This window comes from Hirsutella rhossiliensis (genome assembly GCF_020360975.1).
Source record: "Hirsutella rhossiliensis strain HR02 chromosome Unknown scaffold00015, whole genome shotgun sequence".
In the NCBI taxonomy this organism is placed as follows: Eukaryota; Fungi; Ascomycota; class Sordariomycetes; order Hypocreales; family Ophiocordycipitaceae; genus Hirsutella; species Hirsutella rhossiliensis.
In genome coordinates this window covers 1,128,940-1,152,009 of record NW_025408681.1, presented here as the reverse complement: position 1 = coordinate 1,152,009, position 23,070 = coordinate 1,128,940, and the positions used below count along the sequence as shown (strand labels likewise).

At 57.8% G+C, this 23,070-nt stretch overlaps 6 protein-coding genes across 6 annotated transcripts; 4 read left to right on the top strand and 2 right to left on the bottom strand.

Moving 5' to 3' along the window:
- Nucleotides 1-677: 677 nt before the first annotated feature.
- Nucleotides 678-2,555, top strand: HRG_10314 (general stress response protein Whi2; the record flags this gene model as incomplete). The annotated part of the gene is made up of 6 exons (XM_044868785.1): nt 678-701; nt 929-1,472; nt 1,547-1,583; nt 1,653-1,788; nt 1,863-2,209; nt 2,270-2,555. The coding sequence occupies 6 exons, from the start codon at nt 678-680 to the stop codon at nt 2,553-2,555; spliced, it is 1,374 nt and encodes a 457-aa protein (XP_044716140.1).
- A 1,015-nt stretch (nt 2,556-3,570) lies between these two features.
- Nucleotides 3,571-5,495, top strand: HRG_10313 (Glucose/sorbosone dehydrogenase; the record flags this gene model as incomplete). The annotated part of the gene is made up of 3 exons (XM_044868784.1): nt 3,571-3,891; nt 4,216-5,017; nt 5,149-5,495. The coding sequence occupies 3 exons, from the start codon at nt 3,571-3,573 to the stop codon at nt 5,493-5,495; spliced, it is 1,470 nt and encodes a 489-aa protein (XP_044716139.1).
- A 560-nt stretch (nt 5,496-6,055) lies between these two features.
- On the bottom strand, nt 6,056-7,214 carry HRG_10312 (WD domain, g-beta repeat domain-containing protein; the record flags this gene model as incomplete). Its single annotated transcript, XM_044868783.1, has 4 exons — nt 6,056-6,809; nt 6,883-6,998; nt 7,099-7,140; nt 7,212-7,214. 4 exons carry the CDS (start codon nt 7,212-7,214, stop codon nt 6,056-6,058), a joined length of 915 nt encoding a protein of 304 aa, XP_044716138.1.
- Nucleotides 7,215-9,217: 2,003 nt separating this feature from the next.
- Nucleotides 9,218-10,434, top strand: HRG_10311 (uncharacterized protein; the record flags this gene model as incomplete). The annotated part of the gene is made up of 2 exons (XM_044868782.1): nt 9,218-9,378; nt 9,438-10,434. The coding sequence occupies 2 exons, from the start codon at nt 9,218-9,220 to the stop codon at nt 10,432-10,434; spliced, it is 1,158 nt and encodes a 385-aa protein (XP_044716137.1).
- Nucleotides 10,435-11,115: 681 nt separating this feature from the next.
- Nucleotides 11,116-12,256, top strand: HRG_10310 (uncharacterized protein; the record flags this gene model as incomplete). Its single annotated transcript, XM_044868781.1, has 2 exons — nt 11,116-11,235; nt 11,321-12,256. The coding sequence occupies 2 exons, from the start codon at nt 11,116-11,118 to the stop codon at nt 12,254-12,256; spliced, it is 1,056 nt and encodes a 351-aa protein (XP_044716136.1).
- Nucleotides 12,257-13,319: 1,063 nt separating this feature from the next.
- HRG_10309 (proteinrelated to glucan 1, 4-alpha-glucosidase) lies at nt 13,320-15,512 on the bottom strand (the record flags this gene model as incomplete). Its single annotated transcript, XM_044868780.1, has 4 exons — nt 13,320-13,849; nt 13,892-14,319; nt 14,380-14,528; nt 14,598-15,512. 4 exons carry the CDS (start codon nt 15,510-15,512, stop codon nt 13,320-13,322), a joined length of 2,022 nt encoding a protein of 673 aa, XP_044716135.1.
- Nucleotides 15,513-23,070: the final 7,558 nt, after the last annotated feature.

The following is a 23,070-nucleotide window of genomic DNA, read 5'->3' as shown; positions in this document are numbered from 1 at the left end:
CAGGACCGCGAGCCTCTTCCATGTCCATGCAGCAGCGTGAAAGCAAAGGCAATTTGAATAGGCAAGGCCATGTCCAATTGACGGACAAATATTGGCGGCAAGCGGAGCCTCAAGCTCAAGCAACCGAGGAAGCTACCCTGTACCGGCGTGTGGCGTTCCCAGGAGCTTGTCAGTGTCATGAGTACCAACCGGGGCGATTTCATGCTCTTACGAAGTCGGTACTCGACGATGAAAAAGCCAATTAATTACAGTACAAACGTACATGGGGTTGCGGGAATGTATTGTCGCCTTTGGAGGCGTCGACGAGCTTCCGCAGCAGCGGTCAAACTCGAATTGATTGGTGTGGAGCTGTCCAGTATCGCCAGGCGCGTGCACGCAAGTACCTGCAAGTGTCAGGGGAGTGCTCAGCGCCTAATCGCAGCCAGCCTGCAAGTATCTATGCAGGCTCAACGCGGCTAGCGGTACCTGGCCAGGCCCAGAGCAACGGCGGGCCGGCAGGTTCCTCTACCGCGCGGGTACCGCCGCGTGCCGCCCCGTGTCTTCGCCTCTAATCAAATCACTTCGTCAGCCCGACCAGCCAACCTGCATCTCATCTCTCACACCCCCCTATCGAATCGAATCACACCTTGACGAGAACCGCAAGCAGCTTCGACTTGTCGCCGCTCTGCTCCCATCTCATGTCGCTTTCCTGGCGCCCGCAAGTACTGTGCCGTGCCGTGCCTGCCCGAGGGCCTTCTCCGCTGCTGCTTTTGCCTGTCTTGCTCGTCTGACCTCGTTCGCCTGACCCAAATCCTCTCCGCTCCCTCTCAGATCGGTACGCCACTGCGATACCCATTCCGACCCATCTTCAGCCTCCTTTCTTCCTCCTCCTCGTCGGACCGCCGCGTCCGAGACCCGCCCTCGAACCGCCGCATTGTCTGGAACGCAGGATCCTCGCAACGGACCGTCTGAGTCCTCCTTGTCCGAGTTGGAGATAGCTGAGGCACTCGAGGCTCAGCATCGCCACCCCGCACACGACAGCGACTCGGAGCCGCCGCAGTATCCTGCCTCTGAGGCCTCGTCACCTCCCCGGCCGCCACCCTTCTCGTCGCTCTTCGCCCCTTTCCCCGACCCCGGCGGGCCCTCGGGCAAGGCAATCGCCCACGACGCTTGTGCGTCTGCATCGCTCGCCGCCGCCGTCGCTGCCGCGCCCGCCTACACATACAAGCCGAGCCCCGAGTCGGAGCCCTTTGATCCTGATCAGGCCGCTGCCAGGGCCTTTTACGACCCCGTCGCCGAGATCAAGAGCGTCCTTCCCCGCGATACAAAGGGTGAATCGAGTCGCAAGGACTACGACGCCGAGCCACCGCCTGCCTACTCAGAGGGCGACAGTCCTCTCCAGACCTTCACATACGTCATGTCGGCCGCCGGAGGAGCCTCGAGCATCATCACCCAGGTCCAGCAGGGCGGGCCGCCCATCAACGCCATCGGAGGTGAGTCGTCGAACAAACTCGCGTCAGCAAGTGAGGCAGACGCTGACTCTTCCTCTCTTCTCGGCACGCTCAAGATGTCGGCGCCGACGAAGCTATCGCCATGGACCTGCGGTAAGCTACCTCTCAATCGCCATGTCGAGAAAGGGAAATCCATGGACGAGCTGACACTGCGACGCCCAGGGGTACTCGATTTGTACTCTCGCGGGACGAGCTGCTGACACTGCCCGAATTCGTGCTCCTCTCTCTCTTCCCCAACGGTCTCTTTCCCGAGGGCCACATGAACGGCTTTTCCGAGAACGACGCTGTTCAGGTCGACGTGAGTGCTCGCACACCAGAGTGACCCGATGGCGCCGCCTGGAGAATCAGCGGCTGACCCAGTGAGAATTCTAGTATGATCCAGCTTCGCTACAGTACATGCTCGACTTTTTCCGCAACGTGGCCCAGTCGATCCCGTCGGAGCCATCGCCCGCCACATCGCAGGACGGCGAAGCGATGCCCGTGGATTCTCTTGGGTCGCGTGACGATTCCTCGAAGCGTGCGGGCATCATCGTGTTGAGGGAAGACCTCGACTTTTACGCGATTCCACCCCGCGCAGATATCAACCAGCCGGACATGATCAAAGTTAAGCGCGCCGCGGCTCTTGCGCTCCAGCAGCAGGATGGCATCTTTTCTGGGCTGAAGCGAAGCGACGAACCGGGAACCACCGAGGCCCATCTTATCGAGATGCTGACCGCAGGGTATGGCTCGGGTTTCCTTGCCCGTTGAGACAACCAAAGGCTGACTGGAATCCACTGCAGGGGCTTCAACCACGACGACCGCTGGGGTCACCGAGCAGGCGAGCCTAACAAGGCCGTCATCTGCAGTCTGGCCCTGGCCCGGCTGCGCAGCGACATACGGGGCAACGACATGGGGACGAGCGCGGTGGGCATGGCGCAAAAGCTGCTGCTCTTCTGGAGGAAGCCGGCGCGCCGCTGCTGGTGGGAGGGCATCGAGCTGGACAACATCGAGGGCGTCGAGGGCACGCTCAAGGTGTGGATCCGGCGCGTGTGGACGCTGGAGATGAGCGTCATTGGGCTGCGGTGACAGCATTCTTTTCGGCCTGCCTCGGAGCGAGGAGGGAGACGGTGGAAGGCATAGGCAGCGCGCGGCGGAGCATTTGATTGGACTGGCGGGCGTCATCAGGGATACAAACGGGCTCGAGGGGCTCTGGACTGACTGGGCGATTCCCTTTGGTTGCAGTAATACCTCGTATGCGCAAACACACACACACAAACTGTAGCTAGGTAGCGCCTTGTCCACAGCAAACCACTTTCTTCTTTTGTGCCGTGCAGCTTCACATACATGAGGAACGTCCTGCACAAAGGGGAGCCGGTGTCCTTGATTAGTTTATCCGCGGCCTGCTGTCGCTTCCATGCTCGAGCAATACTGCCGCTGAAAGGCGTCCATCCGCTCCTCTGGTGAAGCTATCTCCGACTGGGCTAGACTGCCGAGGGGCACAGAGGGGAAGCGGCTGCGGCCGGCGCACAGGGAATCGCCGTGAGTGGCTGGCCGTGGGCGGTGGCGACGAGCGGGTTGAGCTTGGCGCGGCTCTAGGGCTGACGACGAGGTCGCTTCGCGGGGAAGGGCGGTGGAGGGCGGTGGTTTGTGTAGACGACGTTTGGGTAAAAGCTGTGATGGATAACTGGGTTTACTTTTGCCGGTGGTGGTGGTGGTGGTGGTGGTTGTTGTTGTTGTCTGCCGCGGCTGTAGTTCCGTCTGTCTGTCTGCAGCTCGGTCGACTCTTATATCTTCCGCCTCGCTCGCACCTTTTTGGAGACGTAAGTTGGCTGCATAGAGGGGAGAGTGTGCTTGGAAACGGAGCGCCTCGCGATATCGTTTGGCTCGCAGCAGGGACACGGCTTCATCGCAGCAACGGAAACGATCCCTCCTGGACAAAGACGGGGAGGAGAGAGGACATCCCCCATTCCGCCGCGTCCTGCTGCCACCTCCACCGGCCCTCCATTGCCCCAGAGGTACATCGCAAAGAGACGACAGACGAGGCCCTCGCGAAGCAGCGAGCAGGAGAGCGGCATCCTGACCACGATCCGCGTCTCACCGCATGGCCTCGCTCCGCACCGCGGCGACGGCCGCCCTCGCCGCCCTCATCGCGGCGGCACCATCATCAGCCCAGAGCAGCAGCGACGGGTGCCCCAACACGCTGCGCGTCGTCGACTACGCGGCGCCCGTCGCGGCGCCCGGCTGGGCGTACCGCCTGGCGGCGCGGGGGCTGCGGCGGCCGCGCAGCCTCGCCTTCGACGCCGCCGGCGGGCTGCTCGTCGTGGACGTGGGCGCGGGCGTGCTGCGCCTGGCCGTGGAGCAGGATCGCGGGGCGACGTGTGTTGTCCTGGGCGAGGCGAGGACGGTGGTGAATAGTACCCAGGTGAGCCGGCTCTCTACTTTTGCGCCTCTTGTCCTCCTGTCTCCTTTTTCTTCCTTGCCTTTGTAACTTCGGGACTTGGTTTCCGGAGGATATGGGGTCAGAGGAGGGGCCGACATCTGCTCTGTATTGGTTGCGTGGTGTATCCGTAGGCATATGTGCATGTAAGAGATGGGAAGGCCGTCTTGCTTTTCTTCGTCGCCCTCGAGCGCAAACCCCTTTCTCGTATTCGCGACACGAGTTGGAATTCAGAGCAAGAGCAACACATGATACGGCTCAGGGGTCTCCCACAACGACTAACACGCACCTCACGCGCCCCAACCGCAGCTCACCCACGGCCTCGCCCTCTCCACCGACGGCAAGACGCTCTACGCCTCGTCCGCATCCTCCGTCGTGGCCTGGCCCTACGACCCCAGCACCGGCAAGGTGACGGGCCCCAACCGAACCGTCGTGGCCAACCTGTCGTCCTCGGAGCGCGGCGAGGCGACGACGCGCACGCTGCTGGCCTCGCGCAAGCGGCCCGGCACGCTCGTCGTGTCGCGGGGCGGCCTGCTCGACGACGACGGCGACGCGGGCGCGCGCGCGAGGGCCAGCGGGCATGCGCAGATCCGCGCCTTCGACGTGGGCGGCCTCGGGCCCGACGACGAGGCAATCGACTTTGCAGGCGGCCACGGGCGCCGTGGCAACGGCAGCGTGCTTCTCGGCTGGGGCCTGCGCAACGCCGTCGGCGTGGCTGAGCATCCGGCCCGCGGCGGCATCTGGTCCGTGGAGAACTCCATCGACGAGCTGACGCGCGCCGGCCGCGATGCCCATCGCGACAATCCGGCCGAGGAGCTCAACTTCCACGGGCGCCTCGACGGAAACGGCGCGCCGGACCGGGACGGCGGTGGCAACTACGGCTTCCCGCTGTGCTTTGCCGTCTGGAACGCCACCGCCCTACCGGACGCCGGCTCGCTCCGCACAGGCGACCAGTTCGCCGGGCCCGAGGCCGCCGCCAGCAGGGTGTCGGACGAGCAGTGCAGCAATGACTATGTCGCGCCGCGGCTGGTCTTCCAGGCGCACTCGTCGCCCCTTGACATCAAGTTCAACGGCGACGGATCGAGAGCCTTCATCTCCTTCCACGGCAGCTGTCAGTCCATTTCTTCCCGTCTTCCTACCTCTTCCTTATTGGCGTGCTCCTCCCCCTCGCCGCGTCTCCCCTGTCTCTCTTTTCCCTTTGCGCAGCGTCTTTGACTGATACGCATACTCACGCGCAAAAAGGGAACCGCGAATCCCCCGTCGGCTACCGCATCGCTGCCGTTGCCTTCAACAACGCCACGGGCGAGCCTTCGGCCCCGCGCGACAGCACCAACGCTGCCGTGGACGTGCTCTCGGCCCCCGACCTGGCCAGCTGCCCGGACGGCTGCTTCCGGCCCGTCGGCCTCGCCTGGGACGCCAGCGGCCGCCTCTGGTTCAGCTCCGACACCACGGGCGAGATCTTCGTGCTCCACCAGAGCGGCGACGGCGGCGATGGGGCCAATGTCGGCGCACCGTTGCTTGCCCCCGCCTTGGCTGCCGTGCGGGCGGCCGTGCTGTGCGCGGTCGTCGTGGCTGTCTTTCTCGCGTGATGTGGACAGACACAACTGGGCAACGAGAAGAAAAGTGTTATGATTCTTGGGCATATCCGGGTTTGGCGATGGATAGTAGGGGGGTGTTAGCGGGCACAAAGTCGACAAAAAGGGCGTGGTATTGTGTCGACTCCGCCCCGAATAACAAGTGATGAACATCGCAGAGATGAGAGATACCTTTCACAGCGCGTCGCCAGCCAGAATACGATATATTCACGTACCTGAACTAGTTAACCATCCATCAGGCCGTCACGTCTGATGCAGCCTTGCTTGCACCTCGGGCGCCTACTCAACCGTAACGCGATATTCACCCAGCACCGTTTCGCCTTAGCCACGGCAGGCTCAGTCCGTAGACTCATGGCACCCCCCTCAACCGTGCTCAAGTTGCCTCCGCGTGATCGTGCTGGTCCTACCGACAGCGGTCGAGCCAGCAGATGTCGTGTCCACGGCGTACCGCGTTTCTTTGCGTCTATTCGCCTCAAAACGCCTTGCAATCGATGCCGATAAAGGTTGGCAAGGTAAGAACTGAAATCAAAGGAAGCAAAGGGGCTCCTTTTTCTCTACTCCTCGATGGTCTTGACGCATTCCCACTCGCCCCGGAGGTTCTCCTTCCACAGCGAGACCTTGTTATCCGCCCCGCTGACGGCCAGGACGTTGCCGCTGAGCGACCAGGAGACCCGCCACATGGCCGCGTCAAAGTTGAGGACCTTGCAGTCCCACTGGCCGGAGCCGGACGCATCCGACGCCCAGATGCGCACCGTCTTGTCTTGGGAGGCCGAGGCAATGTACGACTTTTGGAGCAAGGTGGGGGACCAAGCCACGTCGCGCACCCAGTCGGTGTGGCCCGTGAGGGGCTCGCGCTCCTGCTTGTACGACTGCGAGGCCGGGTCAAATGCCCAGATCCTGAGCGTGTTGTCGGACCCGCCTGTGACGAAGCGCCGGTTGCCCACGGAGCCCATGCCGGGGGCGCTGCTGAAGATGCTGCCGGGCGACGTGGCGGGGGCCCACGAGACCGAGTTTACCCCGAGGCCGTGGGCCGGGAAGATGGTGTGGTCGAAGCTGTTGTCCTTGAACTCGAGGACACTGACGTTGCCATCTGAAGACGCACAGGCGAGGAGGCAGCCGGCCTCGTGGGGGGCCCAAGCGACGATGTTGACCGAGGCCTTGTGGAGGGGGAAGTCGTAAATTCGCTGCCACTGGTTCTGGGGGCCCTGCTCTTTCCAGATGAAGACCTTGCCATCATATCCCGCCGAGGCCAAGATGTTGCCGTATTTTGGATGCGCCCAGGCGATGCACCAGACGGCGCCCTCGTGGCTAGATCCGCGCTCGGTCAGCGAGGACTTGTATTCAAAGCAGCGCGAGGCCCAAGGAGGCGACGGGGCCTTACCCCTTGAGCGTTTCTACCAGGCGCTGTGTGTCGCCCTCGATTTCGAAGATCTTGATGGTACGGTCGCTCGAGCACGTCGCCAACTTCCGGCCGTAGTAGTCAAGGACAGCATCGTGCTAGAAAAGCCTGGGTCAGCAGCGTCCAGCAGTGGCTGGCAAGACATGGCTCGCGGGCCGAAGCCGAGATGGAGGGGGAGGGGATGGAGAGGCAGCGTACAATCATGTCATCGTGGCCGGTGTTTGTAATGACCTGCGCCGCCTGGCCAGGGGTGTTAGCTGCTGGGGGTGTCTATTTCGCGAGGCGACGCCTCTCCCTGCATTGGGCCGTACCATCTTTCTTGAGCCGAAGAGCGTCGACGAATCGACGCGGGAAGCGGTAGGAAGCAGGAAGGTGGGGATGGGTTGTGAGAAGTAAAGGAGGCGAAGGGGATGGGAAAGTGAGGTGGGCGGAGTAAAAGGAGGAACGACCTTATTCCGTGGAGCTGAAGCTATCTTGATGATGGACTTGAGGCTTGGTCTTGGTGACAGCTGGCGGGCTTGAGCTGCACGTGACGCGGTGGCTCCACTTTGCCCCAGCTGGGAGTTGGCTTTTGAGCCTCTTCAACTTGCTGCTGGGACAGAGTGACCACGTCTCCTCTTCTGTATCCACGCCATACCACATGTGCAGTGCGCAAGAGATTTAAAGCCACAGGAGTGAAGCGTTTTATTGCTCTTCAAAGTTCCGAGCGGTACTTCCTTGACTTGCCGGACATTGCTATTGTGAGGAAATCACTGGGTTGTGCAGGCAAAAGTGAAGTGACACTTCAACAGATGACCTTGACCGCCGAGGAGCTTCACGCTGAGCGGTACTTCAGTATCGTGATCCCGGAATTCTACGTTGGGATACGTGGCAGCTGCATCATCTTACACCCACTTTCAAGTCGATGAAGTAAAGCCCCAGAGACAGGGGAACTCTTGAGAAGACGCCTCTTTGGCAGCCTTAAGATCCTTGAAAATATATCCTGTTGGGCCAAAAGGCCAAGCCGCAGCTGTCGGTGGACTGCCATGGCGTTACTGAGCTCCAAGACGCATGAGGTCCCGCGAGGGACCCAGCCTACTTGTATCTTAATACCAGCTTCGTGTTGGAAGAGACGAGCCTGAATCCCTACACACGGAGACCGTCGGCACACCAACAGCATGCAAAGAGTAGCCAGGTGGATGCAAACCCGGGCTGAATCTCCCCTTCACTTTCTAATAGACATGGAAAAGAGAAGCTTGCTTCCCTCTTTCTTGTAAGGGAAGCTGGTGGGATATTTCGTGGCACCAACACCAGAACTTGGATAAGCCGACATCACTCAGCCCAGCGAAAGACTGCAGCATCACATTCTAAACTCATCGGCATAGTAATGAACTAGACTTGAAACTCGAACATTCCGCCTTAATTACGCTTCCCTCCTCATCAAGGATGCCGCCTGACTCGAAAACGCTTGAAAGACACTGCGAGACTGAAGGCGCCATGTCGCACTCCCTTCCAAAAACAAAGTTGGTTAGCAGGTTTTGCATCGGCGAGATCCGGGGCTGCCAAGAAAAGCAAACGCTCGAGCAACACAGGCGCCGGGGTTGAACGATGGTTCGTCGTCATCTGAAACTCGTTCGGAGGTCGCTGGGAGATTTCGGCCGAGCCCGCTTGGCATCTGAAAGCCTCGCTCGCGAACGATATATGTATCTCACAGTAGTCAGTTCAACTTTGTCTCTCGGCACGTGGAGGTGCAACCAAGCCCAGTGTTGTTGGCTTGAGAATGCAAGACCAGTGCTGTCCATTTGTTACTATTCAATGTTGTAGCTTTGGGCTTGTTGCTTTGTAAACAACTTGTAAACAAGGTTGCCCCCTAAAAATAGCGCCTACGACTCTCGGAGCCGACTCGGGGCCCGGATGTCATTACCTAGTGCCCGTGCAAGGCAATGCAATGACGGTGGCCAGCTCAAGTTCCCTGATCCTGACCTCGACTAATTAGGGTAATACCGGCATGGCGTGGGATTTGCCTCTCTGCCTCTCTCGGCCTCCCCACCGCCAGGAAAACATTACCAAGCTGATGCTGGGCGAGTCATTCAAGGAAGTTGTGGCAGGTGGTCGTCATGCTAAAGCACTGGCCCATGCAACGGGCTTGCCGGTCACGAGGTCCCGCCCGCCTCCATGGGATGCCTTCGTACCGAGTGGATGAGATTGATGTGTTGAGAGTGTGTGGAGGGCGTATAAATGCAACCCAATTCCTCAACCCAGGGACACTATCACTGTTTTCATCAACCCTCTTTCTTGTACATTTCTAATTTAGACAGCTATTGCTTCGACTTCCAACATGTTCAAGACGTCTGCACTCCTTGCGCTCTTGTCGGCCTCATATGGCTCGGCACAGTCGGGCTCCTGTCAACAGCCCAGCGGCGACTTCAACATCACCTCGTTCCAGCTGTACCCCGAAAACCTCGACTTTGACCCGAGCAGGTGCCGCATTTACATGGGGTAAGAATGAGCTTTCAAGTATGCAGCCAGCATCACCAGCCGCTGACCCTCACCCACAGTGTTCTGTACAACGCCACCATCGCCACCTATGACATCGCACAGCAGAGAGTGCTCGACGAGGTCATCACCATCCCCAACATCAGCGGTGATCCTCTGATGCACGCCAGCGGCATCCAGTATGACGACCGAAACGACAGGCTCTCCGTCATGCTCAACGCCGGCGCCGCCTTTGATACTCAGGGTGCAAACACCGCGGGCGACAACAACGTCATGAGCTACGACCTCAAGAGCAACACGATCCGCTTCGTTGTCAACCTCAGCAACTACTCCGATCCCGAGTTCAGGGGTTTCCAAGACATGGAGCACGACAACGAGGGCAACATCTTTGTCATCGGGACGTTTGGTGGCAGCGTATTCCGCATCAGCGCCGATGGCAGAAACGTGACCCAGTGGTGGCGGGCTTCCAACTCGTCTGACAGAGGCCTCACCGGCGTTGCCAAGTTGAACGAGACGACGCTGCTGATCACCGACAACAACGACTCGCAGGTGTACCGCTACAGCATGACGGAGAGCAACCAGCGCGTCCAGGTTGTGCTCTCAGGCGGCGCCAGTATCAACCCCGACCTGGACGGCATCTACTTGCCGCCCATGCACAACGGCACCGTCCTGCTCGTGTCTACCCAGCTCAACGGCACAGTTGTCCTTCGTAGCAACGATGGGTGGGCCACCGCCGACAGGCTCGGGGTCATCCCCGATAAGTTTGCCGACGAGCAGGGATTCACCACCGCCTCGGTCGAGGCCGGAGGACGAATCCTGTCCATCCACGAGTACTTCGCCGACAGCGACGGCACCAAGCCCGGCAACAGGTCTCAGTTCCCCGTTGCCGACATCACCGATAGCGTCGAGGAGCTGCTTGCTGGAAACCCATCCGGTGCTAAGGGCACGAGCGCCAGCGCTTCCGGCGTCCCGGCCTCTCCGGAGGGCGGCTCTGGGAGAGCGATTGTGTCTTGGGGCGCCCTTGGTGCCGCTGCTGGTCTGGTTCTCCTGCTGATTTAAGCAGACGGCGGCGGCCTCCTGAAAAAGTACAAATGTGTCCGCAAAGATTACATGGGAATTAACTTTAATATTTAGTGAATATTCATCAAGACACGCATTGTACGATATCGTGAAGGAGCCCGCAGACGGCTTTCGATTCTATACCTGTAAACTGTTATCTGTCCCAGACTTGGCTGCGCTTCGAATGGTCGTGGTGGTTGCCACTTCGGGATGTGCCATGAGCGCAGTACCAAATACCAGGCTGTGACCATGATAAAGCCTATCACCAGGTGTCGATGCGCTGCCAATATCGTTGCTGAAATGGATTCTTGCGACTCCCGAAGTCTCCGAGACGCGCTGCACGTGATCTGCCTTTGCAGCGGTGAACATGTGTGCGGCAGCCCACCCGCCCCGGAATATCTAGGTTCCGCCCGCCGAACCTCGGGCCAGCCGGTTGACGCATGCCGCCATGGGATCGCCATCTCGCTTACATTGCCTACCTATTACTCCCTCGACAAAGACGATCCACGGACACCCGCCTACAAATACTATATTTGGAGAATACAGATCCGGATGAAATCTTTCTGCACACTTCAATCTCAGCTCAGCTCTCCCTCGACCTGCCCTTGGACCTCTTCCCTCTTGCGCAGTCCCTCGTCGACTCTCTACTCGAGCTCTCACAACTCCTCCCGCCAGGCGATCATGGCCGAGGCATCCTGCAGCGGCGGCACGCCCTTTAAACGCCTCATCGACCACCAGTCCCGTGATGTCAGCCATCATCAGGATCGGCTCGTCGATCGCTCCGGAGTCAACGGTCGCGCTGTAAGTAGCACTCGTGCGAGCCGTCTGTTCGATTCCATTTCTCCTCTCGATCCCAAGGGCTGACTCTCTTACCACTTCCCTGCAGTCTTTCCGATCTGTCCATGGCCATGCCGCGCCTGGCCAGCAGAGCTTTGACGCCTTCATGAACGAGCCCCCGTCAGCGGCTTCCGCCTTCTCCACCCTACCTCTCGACCCCGCTAGTCGTCTCGCCGTCCATGCCGCCGCCCTGCAGTCGCCGCTCGCGCACACCGAATTCGTCCATGCGCGCGCATCTCCTGCTCCCGATGTGAGTGGATGGGCCGCCGACTTCGGCCGTTTCTCCAGCCAGCAGCAGATGCGCGCCGCCGCGCCCGCACCGGTCATGCATATGGCGCAGCACCAACAATCTCCGTCGTCCATGCTCAACTTTAGAACTGCGTTTGGCCAGCCTGGGCCGGCTTTTGCGCCCTTGATTGACCGTGGCAGCATGGCTCCGGCGCCACCCCTTGAGTCTGGCTTTGACCAGGAAATGGCCCGGTGGATGGCGAGCCACGGCGGAGGCAGTATGTCCGATGTGGACGCCGCCATGGATCAAATGGCCCGCGAACTCGAACTTAACGAGTCGGCCCTCCCGGAAACTTCGATGGCCGAGGCGGCCACAGAGTCCTCCGTCGCTCAGAAAACCGCGCCCGCCACTCACTTTACCGACCTGGAGACCCCCGAAATCAGCAAGCTCTCCCTACGAGATCCCGCCACGGGTCCTCAAGCCCCCCTTCATGCGCCGCAGGTGCTAGAGTCAGTACAACAGGACCAACAGGGGGCCGACGACACAGCGGCGCTGGACAAGTCGGCTGTCTCCGAGGCCGCGGAGAGGCTGCTCGAATCGGTGCAGCACGAGGACGGGGAGAAGTGGCAGAATTCCGTGTTCCTGTCGCTCATGCGCGACTTTCGAGACGGGCGCAAGGACATTGTCGAGAACGAGATACGGCAAACGGCCGGCCCCAGTGGCGGCGAGGCTGCCGAGAATCAAGCCTTGACCTGAGTCAAGAGACCGCAAAGTTAAAGTTGACGACAGGAATCCCCGTCCGCGGTGGCAACCGGAGAGATGGTTCTCTAGCCGAGTGTCGCGCGATACAGCCCTTTGCGTCCTGCGCGAGGCCTCTCAGCGAGACTGCCTTTTACTGATGAGACTGCTCCCTTCCGCGGGGACGATGAAAGGAGATCAGGACGGCGGCGATCGTCTTCCATCGCTCATCACGGAGCCGGTCCCAACCCGGCTGAGCTGGCAAAGACCATCAAAGGGCGAGCCCTCTCCTACCAGACGGCAAACGTAGCCCTTCACAGGGAATGGCCATTACCCGCGACTCCAAGATTGCGGAGGCGACGATAGATGTACCGCGTTATCTGTGTATATTTCGCGCGATTTTGATTACCCCATGTACAGTACAATGGCCAGACACTGCAGCGTGCCTGGCGCACTTGAATATATACGGACATCGTGGCCAAGTATCAACCTCGACCAGTGTAAAAACATCCCTAGACGAACCAGAACTTTCCTTTCTCTTGACCCAACGCCCCTCGACTCGCGTCTCCTATCGCGCGATGCAAGCCCTCACTCTTGCCACCCAAGGCACATCAGAACATAGAATTAAGCAAAAGCTCAAGCAAAATTCGGAGCAATCATGTCAATTTTTGGTAAATGAATGCCGCCAGCGGAAAGGCAATCAGGGGTGAAAACGGACGGAGTGATGAATGGCACGAAAACAAAGGTCGGCCAGAGAAATGCATGAGATGCGAGACAACTCGAATCAAGCAAAAATGAAGACGAACACTGGACGTTGTGACTCCATCTCCTGCTTGTTTACGCGTAGATCTGTAAAAGTGAAGGTTGACATTTCTGAAGAAAACCTGTCCATCTTCACATGAATTATACAAAGACATAATTGAGGGAATAGGGCCCTAGTCGCCCGATGGTGATGCCTCGTGACTAAATCGGTACAGCCCCATGGCCCTGGATGCGCCCCGTTGAACCAAACTCCAAATAATCTGTAGAAAAAGCAGCAGCTCCAAATATTTTCGCCCCCGGCCGTTGGTGAACGCGCCGTTTACGTCGACCACCAGAGACACCCGCAGTCGGTGAGCTCGAGGACTTCTCTCGACAGAATTTCATTGGGGTACGACCGCTTGCCGAAGGCGTGCCGCTCTCGTTCGCGCTGGGCGATTTGCTCAGACGGGTTCTTCCAGTTCTCCATAATGACTGTCTCGATGATGTTGCCGTTCTGGTCCTTCAGATCCTCCTTCTCACGCCCGCCTTCCTTGATCACGACTTGACGGCAGCGAGCCGCGGCACTGGGATCATCACACCAGCGCCGCTCGAGGAATTTGACGACTTTTGGATAGGCCGGCATGGGAACGGGCCCATCGTCTGGTGTCGCATCTGCTATGTCAGTAGCCATTGTCGGGCTCGCCGTCCTTGACCTGGACGCCGTCGGGATGCTGACGTTTTGGCTGGGGTAGATGAAGATTTCCAGGGTCGTGTCGGGCCACGTGCATATCCAGGGTTTGTCTCCATCCTTGGCCCCTATATTCTTCCGTTTGAACTTGGGGGGGAGACCGGGGCCACCACCGTCGGGTCCTGGAAAATGCTCGTCTCGTTTCGTCTTCGTACCGGGGTTACCGGGGAACTTGTCCTCGGCGACAATGACCGTCTTTTCGTACGTCACCTTCAGCCACCAGGCGGGACCACGTCCCTCTTCGAAAGCGTCGGTAACCAGAGTGAGAGGTTGAGGGTCCGGGACGTTGGGGGGCTGAGCGCCCCAGATGAACTTGGAATTGGAAGCGTTGATTGCACTCAAGGTAAGCTCGTAGTTTTTTGTGTCGGGGGCGTTGGGAACAGCGGCGACATTCATCGAGTAGAATCGGAAAGGAATGTCGCAACTCCACGCCTGGGCCTGCGTCGGGTTCAGGAAGCACGATTTCGGGGCCTGGCTGGTGTCAAGGGGAGGCAGAGAATAGGCACCCACGGCCAGCGGAGCCAAGTTGGGAGGCACCGATTTGAGAGGCTGAACATCCGTGGTCGCGGCCATCGGTGTGCTGTCAAGCTCTCTGTGCGAAGCAATGTCAGCCGAATGACCCGAAGCAGTGTGAGCTCAAATAATCACTTACCTGTCCGGGTGGGGAGCGGCATTGTCATTCTTTGCAAGGACGGTACCGATTACGGTGCCCAGTACCACTCCAACGATGACGATGCCGACGGCGAGCAGAGCAATCGCCCAATAGGGCACGATGCCCCATAACTTCTTCCTGGCCCTGCGCTGCCATTTCGTCAGGGTGGTCTTCTCGGAGATGTCGCGAGCGGCAGTGTTGATTTCGTGCTGGCTCGCCTCACTCCGGGAGGTCGGACGGGAACGAGACAGAGCGGGTAGGTCATCCTCGGTCGATGAGAACTCGGGATTCCGTGTCGCGATGCCGAGACCTCCGGCACCGGGGATAGGTTGCGCGCCAGTGGCGGCTTCGGCTGAGGTGGGTGGCATATCGTTTGTGGGTTCTGGAGACTTTCTTCTCGCGAGCGAATCCTCGGGATACCGGGTATAGGGCGGCAGCTCTTCCATGTGCCCCAGAGGCCCAATCAAATCGCCCGCTTCCTCGCCATCCGGGCCTAGCTGTCGTTGATAGGCGTTGCCCATGCCCGTGAAGCCAACGGGGATGTCTTCTTGAGTCGTGTCCTCGCCCGCGGCCGTGGTTTGTGTGTAGAGTGCGTAGGGATGAGTCGGGCCACGGGGACCCACGTACGATTGCCGATTGGAATTGGGAGCCGTGGAAGAGGTAGCGGTGCTGAATGTGCGTTGCGGATACATTGAGTATGGATGTGAAGGGCCGAGCGGACCCCGATACGGACGCTCGGATTGCATGAGCGCATCGCCGGTGGCCAGGCCGGACGAGACGGGTGCATCCGGATGGCGGCGACGAGCAGAACTGGAGCCATCGTTGCGGAGCGTCAGAGAATCGTGTGATGGCGGAGGTTTGGAGGCACTCGACGGACGATCGGAATCGGAAGTCGTCTTTGTCGGTGCGAAAGCAGCGGGCGGCGATGGCTGTGTGGTGGGAGGGAGAGGTATTGAAGGGTCATGTTGTGCGATGTCGGGGCCGGGGGAAGGCTGAGTAGGGCGGAATCCGTCTGCTATGGCAAATGCACTCAGGTCATAGTCGTCATCGCTGCGAGCGCTGTCGGACCGTCTCGGTTCCCTCGTCGACGATCTTCGTTGGAAGCCCGAGGCCGCAGTGTCGAATGGGTCCATCGGGTTCGACGGAGGTGATGATGGAAGCGCCGGCAGGCAGACCTAAGCCTGCGGCATGAGAATTGTGAGGGGGCACGAGGGAACCGCCGTGCCCGTGGTCTTGTCCAACGTCGTTGCAAGCCCAGGAAGTCGTTTCAAAGCAGGACGGACGGGACGCTGTTTAGGATGTCTATCCAGCGCCGAGACAGAAACAGGGCGCGTAAACGAGGCGACGGCCAAGGGAACGACGAGCTGTATGAGACCGAATTGACTCTAGCCGAGGACGAGGTGGAAATGGATCTATCGAGATGGCTCCCGGCAGACGAGTGCGTGAGAATGTAGAGAATCGTAGATGAAGGAGAGGATTGGGGGTGGTGGGGGCGCGCTGAATCCAAGTGTGCCGGCGGCTTGCAAGCGAGGTAGCAGCGAGGACTCTGGCCAGTCCAAACTCAGGCCCAGACGCTCAGACACCAAGAGGGTGAGTTGGGAACCTGGCGAGGAGCAGTGGAGCGTGCAGAAAGTACCTAGTAGTTATTTCGGTCGTAGGGGGCTCTACTAAGGCACTGGGGGCTCTTTAGGGGGACGACAGGGGGCATCATGGCTGGGTGATCATTGGTGATTGGCTGGCCTGGGGTCTCCGGGTGGAGCGGCACTCCCTACAGTGCGTGCATAAATGGCACGGTACGACAGCGCCCCGGTGTATTCGGGGCTGTTGGGACCTCTGCTGCACTGCACGCCTTGGCAACTTGGCAGCTTGGTCCCTGAGGAGAAGCCTGAGCGCGACAATGGGCTACCTAAGAAGGGAGGGTAAGATGGGTACCAATACCACCTATTTACCTTGTAATTAGATACAGTACACAAGGAGAATCACGGTCTGCACAGTGCACAGTGCAGTGAGTACCGCGATACCTACCTACCTAAGGAAGTACTGTATTTAAGTGCCTACCCGTTGATCTTGGTGTGGGGCCACAGCAGCCCAACTAAGTGTCTTCGCCACTTAAGGGATTTCCCGGTGATCTGCCGGATCGGACGATTCGCCGGATTCACCGCCAGTTCGCGTCTCCACTTCAATCCTGAATTACTCCACCACCATGGCCCCAATTGATGAAGCGCTTGACTTTCTGAAGTCGTGTGGCACTGTTAACTATGCCAAGACTGCGCGTCAGTTCAATTGCGACGAGACTACCCTGCGACGGCGACACCAAGGCAAACAGAGGTCAAGAGAGGATGCCGACAGTTTGTATAAGTCACGTCTCTCGAAACAGCAGGAAAGGGACCTTGTTGCGTATATTCGCAAGCTTTCATCACGTGGGATTCCACCTACGCTGCCGATGATCAAAAGTTTCGCCCAGGATATCGCCAAAATTGAGGTCGGAAAGGACTGGCCGTATAGCTTCGTCCGACGCAACAGCGATGAGCTCGGTTGCACTTGGTTCGACGGTTTCGATATCGCAAGAAAGAGAGCAGACAATGCTTCTAGGTACAGAGCCTACTATGAGCTCGTAAGTAGGTGCCTAAGTCCACCCCTTCATTGCTGATCGTACAAGATTGGCGAGAAAATCGAGAAATACAACATCCTGCCTTGCAACACGTATAATGTGGACGAAAAGAGTTTTCCTCGGCGTCATCAATCGTACCAAGAGAGTATTCTCTGTTCATGCTAAGAAGCAAGGAAAATTGATCGGTGCTGCCCAGGATGGCAACAGATCATGGATCACGTTCCTGGCATGTGTCTGTCAAGACCTGACCGCGCTACCCCCGTTTCTCATCTACCAAGGCAAGCCAGGGCAAGTTCAGGACTCCTGGCTCACGGAGTTTGATCCGGAGCACCAAGCGGCGTTTTTCACAACCTCAGAAACGGGTTGGACGAACCATGAACTTGGAAAGGAATGGCTCATTGGTGTTTTCGACCGGTTCACGAAAGAAAAGGCGCGAAACGGCCGAGATTACCGCCTCCTGATCACCGACGGACACTCTAGTCATGTCAATATGGACTTCCTGGAGTGGTGTGACCAGCATCGGATAATCGTTGCCGTGTTTCCGCCGCATTCCACGCACAGGCTGCAGCCCCTTGATGTGTCCCTTTGGCCCTCTTTCGACCGCATACACCAACCAGCTCATCCAGTGGACTGCAAAGACGCAGGGACTCATTAGGCTATCGAAACGCGAGTTCTGGTCCTTATTTTGGAACGCATTCGGGTCATCATTCTCGGCGGAGAACATCGCAAGTGGGTGGAAACGGACCGGACTCCTCCCATTTGACCCTGAAGTCGTGTTGTCGCAGATCACGGAGAAAATAGAAGATGAGTCTGAGTCTGGCGACGGCTCCGTTGACTCGCTCGCCCTTCAGCAGCCTACTGCTCGGGATTTGCGCCGACTTGTCGACAAGGTAGTCGATGGATCCTCGAAAAATGCTAGCCGAGACAGTCGGAAGCTCAAAAGTACTCTCGAAAGTCTCCAATCTCAGAACGAATTGCTTCGATATGAGAATCAGGGACTTCGCGAGACTATCTTTCACGAAAAGCAGCGCAGAATGCGCGGTAAAGCTCTGAAGGATTACCTTTCGATCGTGTAGATCCTAACTCGGCGCAGGTATTTAGCCCTGCAAAAGTGGCCCAAGCGCGCTTGAAGAAAGCAGCCATGGAGACTCAGAAGCAAGAAGAGGCCTTGGAGAAAGAACGACAAAAGTTTGAGCGACAGCAAAAGGCGGCAAACCTCAAAGCCCTTGCTCTGGAGAAGAGAAGGCAGCGAGAGGCAGAAACTGAGCAAAGACGTCAGGTAAAGGAAGCCAGACAACAAGAGCGGGAGAAAACAGGCAAATACGAAAAGAGCTCAAGCGTAAAAACCGGGAAGCAGTGTCAGAAATGGGATCCGGACCCTTTGTGGCTCCACAAACTCGCGAGAAGAGTCCGGGTGTTCGAGACGAGATTGTCGTCGCCATTCCGGCTCCACCAGAACCGACGACAGCTCCGGAATACTCAAAGTCGCTAAGCATTAAGTTACGTAAAGATCCAAAGCCGGTCTTGGCCATTTCCTCACGTCCCAAAAAGCCATTATTGGCTGTCGAGAGCGATCGGGAGATGGTAGTCGCAATTCGGGGACTTGCGCGATCGGGACGCTACAGGAGACGACCACGGTGGCTTGATGACTGCGAAGTAGATTGAATGGCATTGCTAGGCATCTTTCTTGCTTCTGCTTTAATTTGAGATTGTTTCATATCATTTTCGTGGAGTTTCACTCAAATCTTCACCGGAATGCAAGGGAAGCAAAATCCGGCGAATCATCCGATCCGGCAGATCACCGGGAAATCCCTTAGTTGGCCCAAAAAATCCGGCACAGCCCAAAAAATCCGGCACAGCAGCCCACCTCCAAAACGTCAACCCTATGCATCTCAACCGCGTTTTCTCGCGCAACTTGACTTTATTTACGTATCTTTTTGCCGGAATACATTATGACAGATAACATGGCTACCCTGGAGGCAGCAAAAGCCGTTCTGGCGTCTCGTCGCGACCCCAGAGCCGATGTTCGTCGCTCAACAACACCAAAAGAACGCCTCTTTCCGTGCGAGATGCGGCCATCCGTTACAATGTGAAGAGCTCATCCGTACAGAGAGCCATTAATTTCATAAGAAAACCCTTTTCCCGTGCTCCAGGGCGTCCATTGGCGCTGACGGAGGACGAAGACGACGCCCTGGTTGCGTATGTACAGTGGATGGAACGCACCGGCATGCCCGCCACGAGAGAGCAACTTGAAGCTGTTGCAAATGCAATAAGAATGCGTCGAGATCCCAATGCCCGCCCGGTCTCGTCAAGTTGGCTTGACAATTGGCGTGGAAGTCATCCTGCGATCGCGAAGACGTATCTCAAAGCAGTTGAACGAGCCCGGAAGTCCTTTGAAGCCCACGGGGTAGAAGAAGTCGAATTTTTCTACTCAAAGCTTCGAGAAATCATCACCAGCTACCGTATTGGCAGTTCAGAGATCTGGAATGAAGACGAGGCCGGAATACGCATTGGGTGCCTGCGAGAACGCATCCAAGTTCTCATCACGCGCACCACTAGAGTCAAGAGCACCCGGCCCCGAGTTTTAGACCCAGCAAACCGAGAATCCTGCACGGTAATTGCCTCAGTTAACGCAGTGGGGGACTCTCTTCCACCCTGGCTTGTTTTCCAACATTACCCTACCACCAACTGGGCCGGCATCGACATCATGACAGGCGTACGGTTTGCCCAGTCGCCAACTGGCTTTTCCAACGCAGAGATACACCTTGAGTGGGCAAGGCATTTCAACTGCTGGTCTTGGGCATCGTCAGCGCAAGCAAAACAGTCAGGAAATTCGCTGGAAGAGTGGTTCGGCTGTGACGAGCATCTTCGGCGCCCCAACATGGGGATGAGTCGCGGAGGCGCCGCCAAACCAACGGCCTGACGACGAGAAGATCTACCGATTGCTTGTTGTGGATGGCTTTACAGGGCATACCACCCTTGACTTTGCTGAGTATTGTATCAAGTTTGATATCATCATTGCTATTTTCCTCCACATTCCACCCACCTCATGCAGCCGCTTGATGTTGGGGTATTCCAGCCACTAAAGTCAGCACATCAGAAAGCGCTTCGAAGTCGCTCGCAGAAGGCAACATATCATTTTCGCGGGTCAACTTCCTCACAGCTTTTCAGGACGTATATGAGGCTGGCTTCACGCGGCATAACATTATGGCGGCATTTGAAAAACAGGCCTCTTTCCTGTCGACCCAGCGCCGGTGATCACCAAGATCCTCCACGAGCAGCTACGACAACAGCAGCCGATCAATCCTGCATACGCCTCGCTCCTACCCTCGGAGACGCGTTTCCAAGTCGCCGCGGATGCCCTCAATGATATCCGGCAACGGTATGGGCCCTCATGAGCTCGCCATCACGAGAAAACTTGCGGGTTCTTGCGAAAGTGAACACCGAGTCTATCGCGATGGCGTCACATTCCCAGGGCATAGTCAGCGATAAGAATAGCCGAACCCAGGCGTATGCGAATCGAATGAAGAGAGGCAAGATTGTCAGGCCGCGCGGAGAGTTTATCACGAGCTCCAGCATGGCCGACATCACCCGGGAGTATGAGGAGCTCCAGGCAAAGCAAACCCGGCTTCAAACGCGCCAGGAGATAAGGATGCATCTTAAACGAGTTCGTGGAGAGATGCAGAAGATCCGAGAAGACTATAAAGTCGGGAAGAAGCAGTTAGTCAATGGCAGAGTCAAGACATTGAACTTTAAGCCCTGGCTAGAGTTTACGGGACGAGACGTTGAGTTCTACACTCTGGAGCAAAGTTGCGATACCCTCATGCGGGAGCTCAAAGAGCCATCCAAGGAATCCTTTTCTATGATACCACGAAGAGAAATAACTCCGCCAGAGATGTCAGGCGCGCGCAGCGACCCGACCTCGCCCACTTACAGATATGTCGTCGTTGCCCGGCAGTGACGATACCGTCTATTTCACAGGCCTCGATCTTGACAAACATAGTGAGGATGGCGCCGACGATGAAGACGAGGACAATTTACTCGACACGCAAGAGAATATACCCTCATCGCCGCCGTTAGCAGCGGTTGAAGCGGTAGTCGATACACCATGCCCTCGACCGCGCACCCGATCGTCCAACAAGATACAGCAGACGCTCCAGGAACACAGGTATGGATAAAATAGCTCTCAGAGACGCACAACAGGCGAAATTACTACATAATACGTCTATTTGGACTCACAAACGCGGTCTTCCTATCTCTTCGACTGGAAGGCGGCAGCTCCTAAATAGGCCCAAAGACGTGATTTTTTCACTTTTCGTTGTTACTTGCGTCTTTAGGTGATCCGCAGCTATTGATCACATGTATATTTTAGCTATTTGAAGTCGCATTGACGGCACCATGAAGCGAAGCGTAGAATTTCCCTTGATTTTGCACCCCAAATTGAGGACCCTGCTGTGCCGGATTTTTTGGGCTGTGCCGGATTTTTTGGGCCAACTAAGTGGCGAAGACACTTAGTTGGGCTGCTGTGGCCCCACACCAAGATCAACGGGTAGTTACACTTTCGACCGAGCTGAGCCGGCGGGCTGGGCAGGCTCCGTGTAGCAGTAGAAAGCGGATGATAAGTTTCCAAAAAAATACGAAAGATAGGAGTAATGACACTTCACTCCGCCTGGGAAGGTGACGACTCGAGGTCAGCACCAGAGGATCAGGGTGTCTTTTACCGTAAAGGTTGGGCCGTGGCAGCGGCAGGCGGCGCCCGCAAGTGACCCCCGTCTGGAAGTTCTCGGTACCTATCGCTTATGCGCGCGCCGACACTGCCTCGGTCAGTCATCCAAACATCGCGAATGGGGCGCGGTCTCTGCGCCAAGATGCTACCGAGACTTGCCGCTCACAGGGCTGCCGGCTGCTCCCGTATTGGGCGAGATATGCTCGTCTTACTGCTGCGGCACTGCAGCTGGGCGGCACAGGAGCAAGCAAAGCGAATCCGAGTGTGCATCTAACCGTCACGCCCCCGATTGATGCATATACCAGCAACCTTGGAACTTGGTGCCAGCCAACCAGCCAACCATGCCCACCTTTTGATGAGTTGGCGAAGAAAAACACATCATTTCGAGTCAGCACCACTGCTATGCACCAATGAGGCGCCGCGTTTCCCCGTTCTGTTATTCTTGGCAAGTGCCGCGGACATTTGACTGCACTTGGCGGCTGATGTGTCGCCGCCAGCCGGGACACAATGCCAAGCGTCGAGCCATCTTTTTGGTCCGTCACGGCTAGCGGGAGACATGGATGGACGCTGCGGCCGAAGGGGGAGGGAGAGTCGACACCAAACGTGTCTGGGTTTATCGCAAACGAGCCAGCCCGTGCCATTCTTGTTTGGTCTGCGGGGGATTGAAACCCGACCACGAGGCTCTCTGCAGTGCCGTACGCCGACCCCCGTCAGCTTCCTTCGGCTACTGCTGTCGGAAACCAGGCAGCTATCCGGCAATAGACAGACAGACTGTCTTGAGGCCAGAGTGGCCGCGGCAAACCAAGCGGCAGCTTTGTTTGAACGACGGGAGATGCTCCTTGCAGGCTGGCTGGCAACGCACAAGCCGCCTTGCCTTGCCTCTCTGACCCGCCCGGTCAATCGCGAAGGCCTATCGCAAATTCCAGAGCCCAAGGAACAAACGAGCGAGGCTTGTGGTCGGTTGCCAGAGCACACCAGAGGTTTTACATGCAAATCTCCCGTCACCAATTTGTCAATTACCTTAGGTAGGTGGTGACACATATCTGAGTGTCGACTAAGGTTGGTGGGCAGTCGCCAAGCACTTGCAACAGTGTTAGGTTGAATAGCAGAGGGTCATCGCTGTTATCGACGCTGGACGGCAGTCTGGCTCGTTGGTGTTACAACTCACTGCGCCTCTCGTATTTCTTTCCTCCTCCGCCGCCGCCTCCTCCTCCTCCTCCTCACGTACCTTTCCAATCTACGCCTCCCTCTTCAACAAGGCTTTGGTCGCCTCGAGCCGTTGCGCCGCCTTGTTCCCGTCTATTCAACTGCTCTCTACTTTGTCCGCCGTGCGGGCGTACCGTGTGTGCGAGCA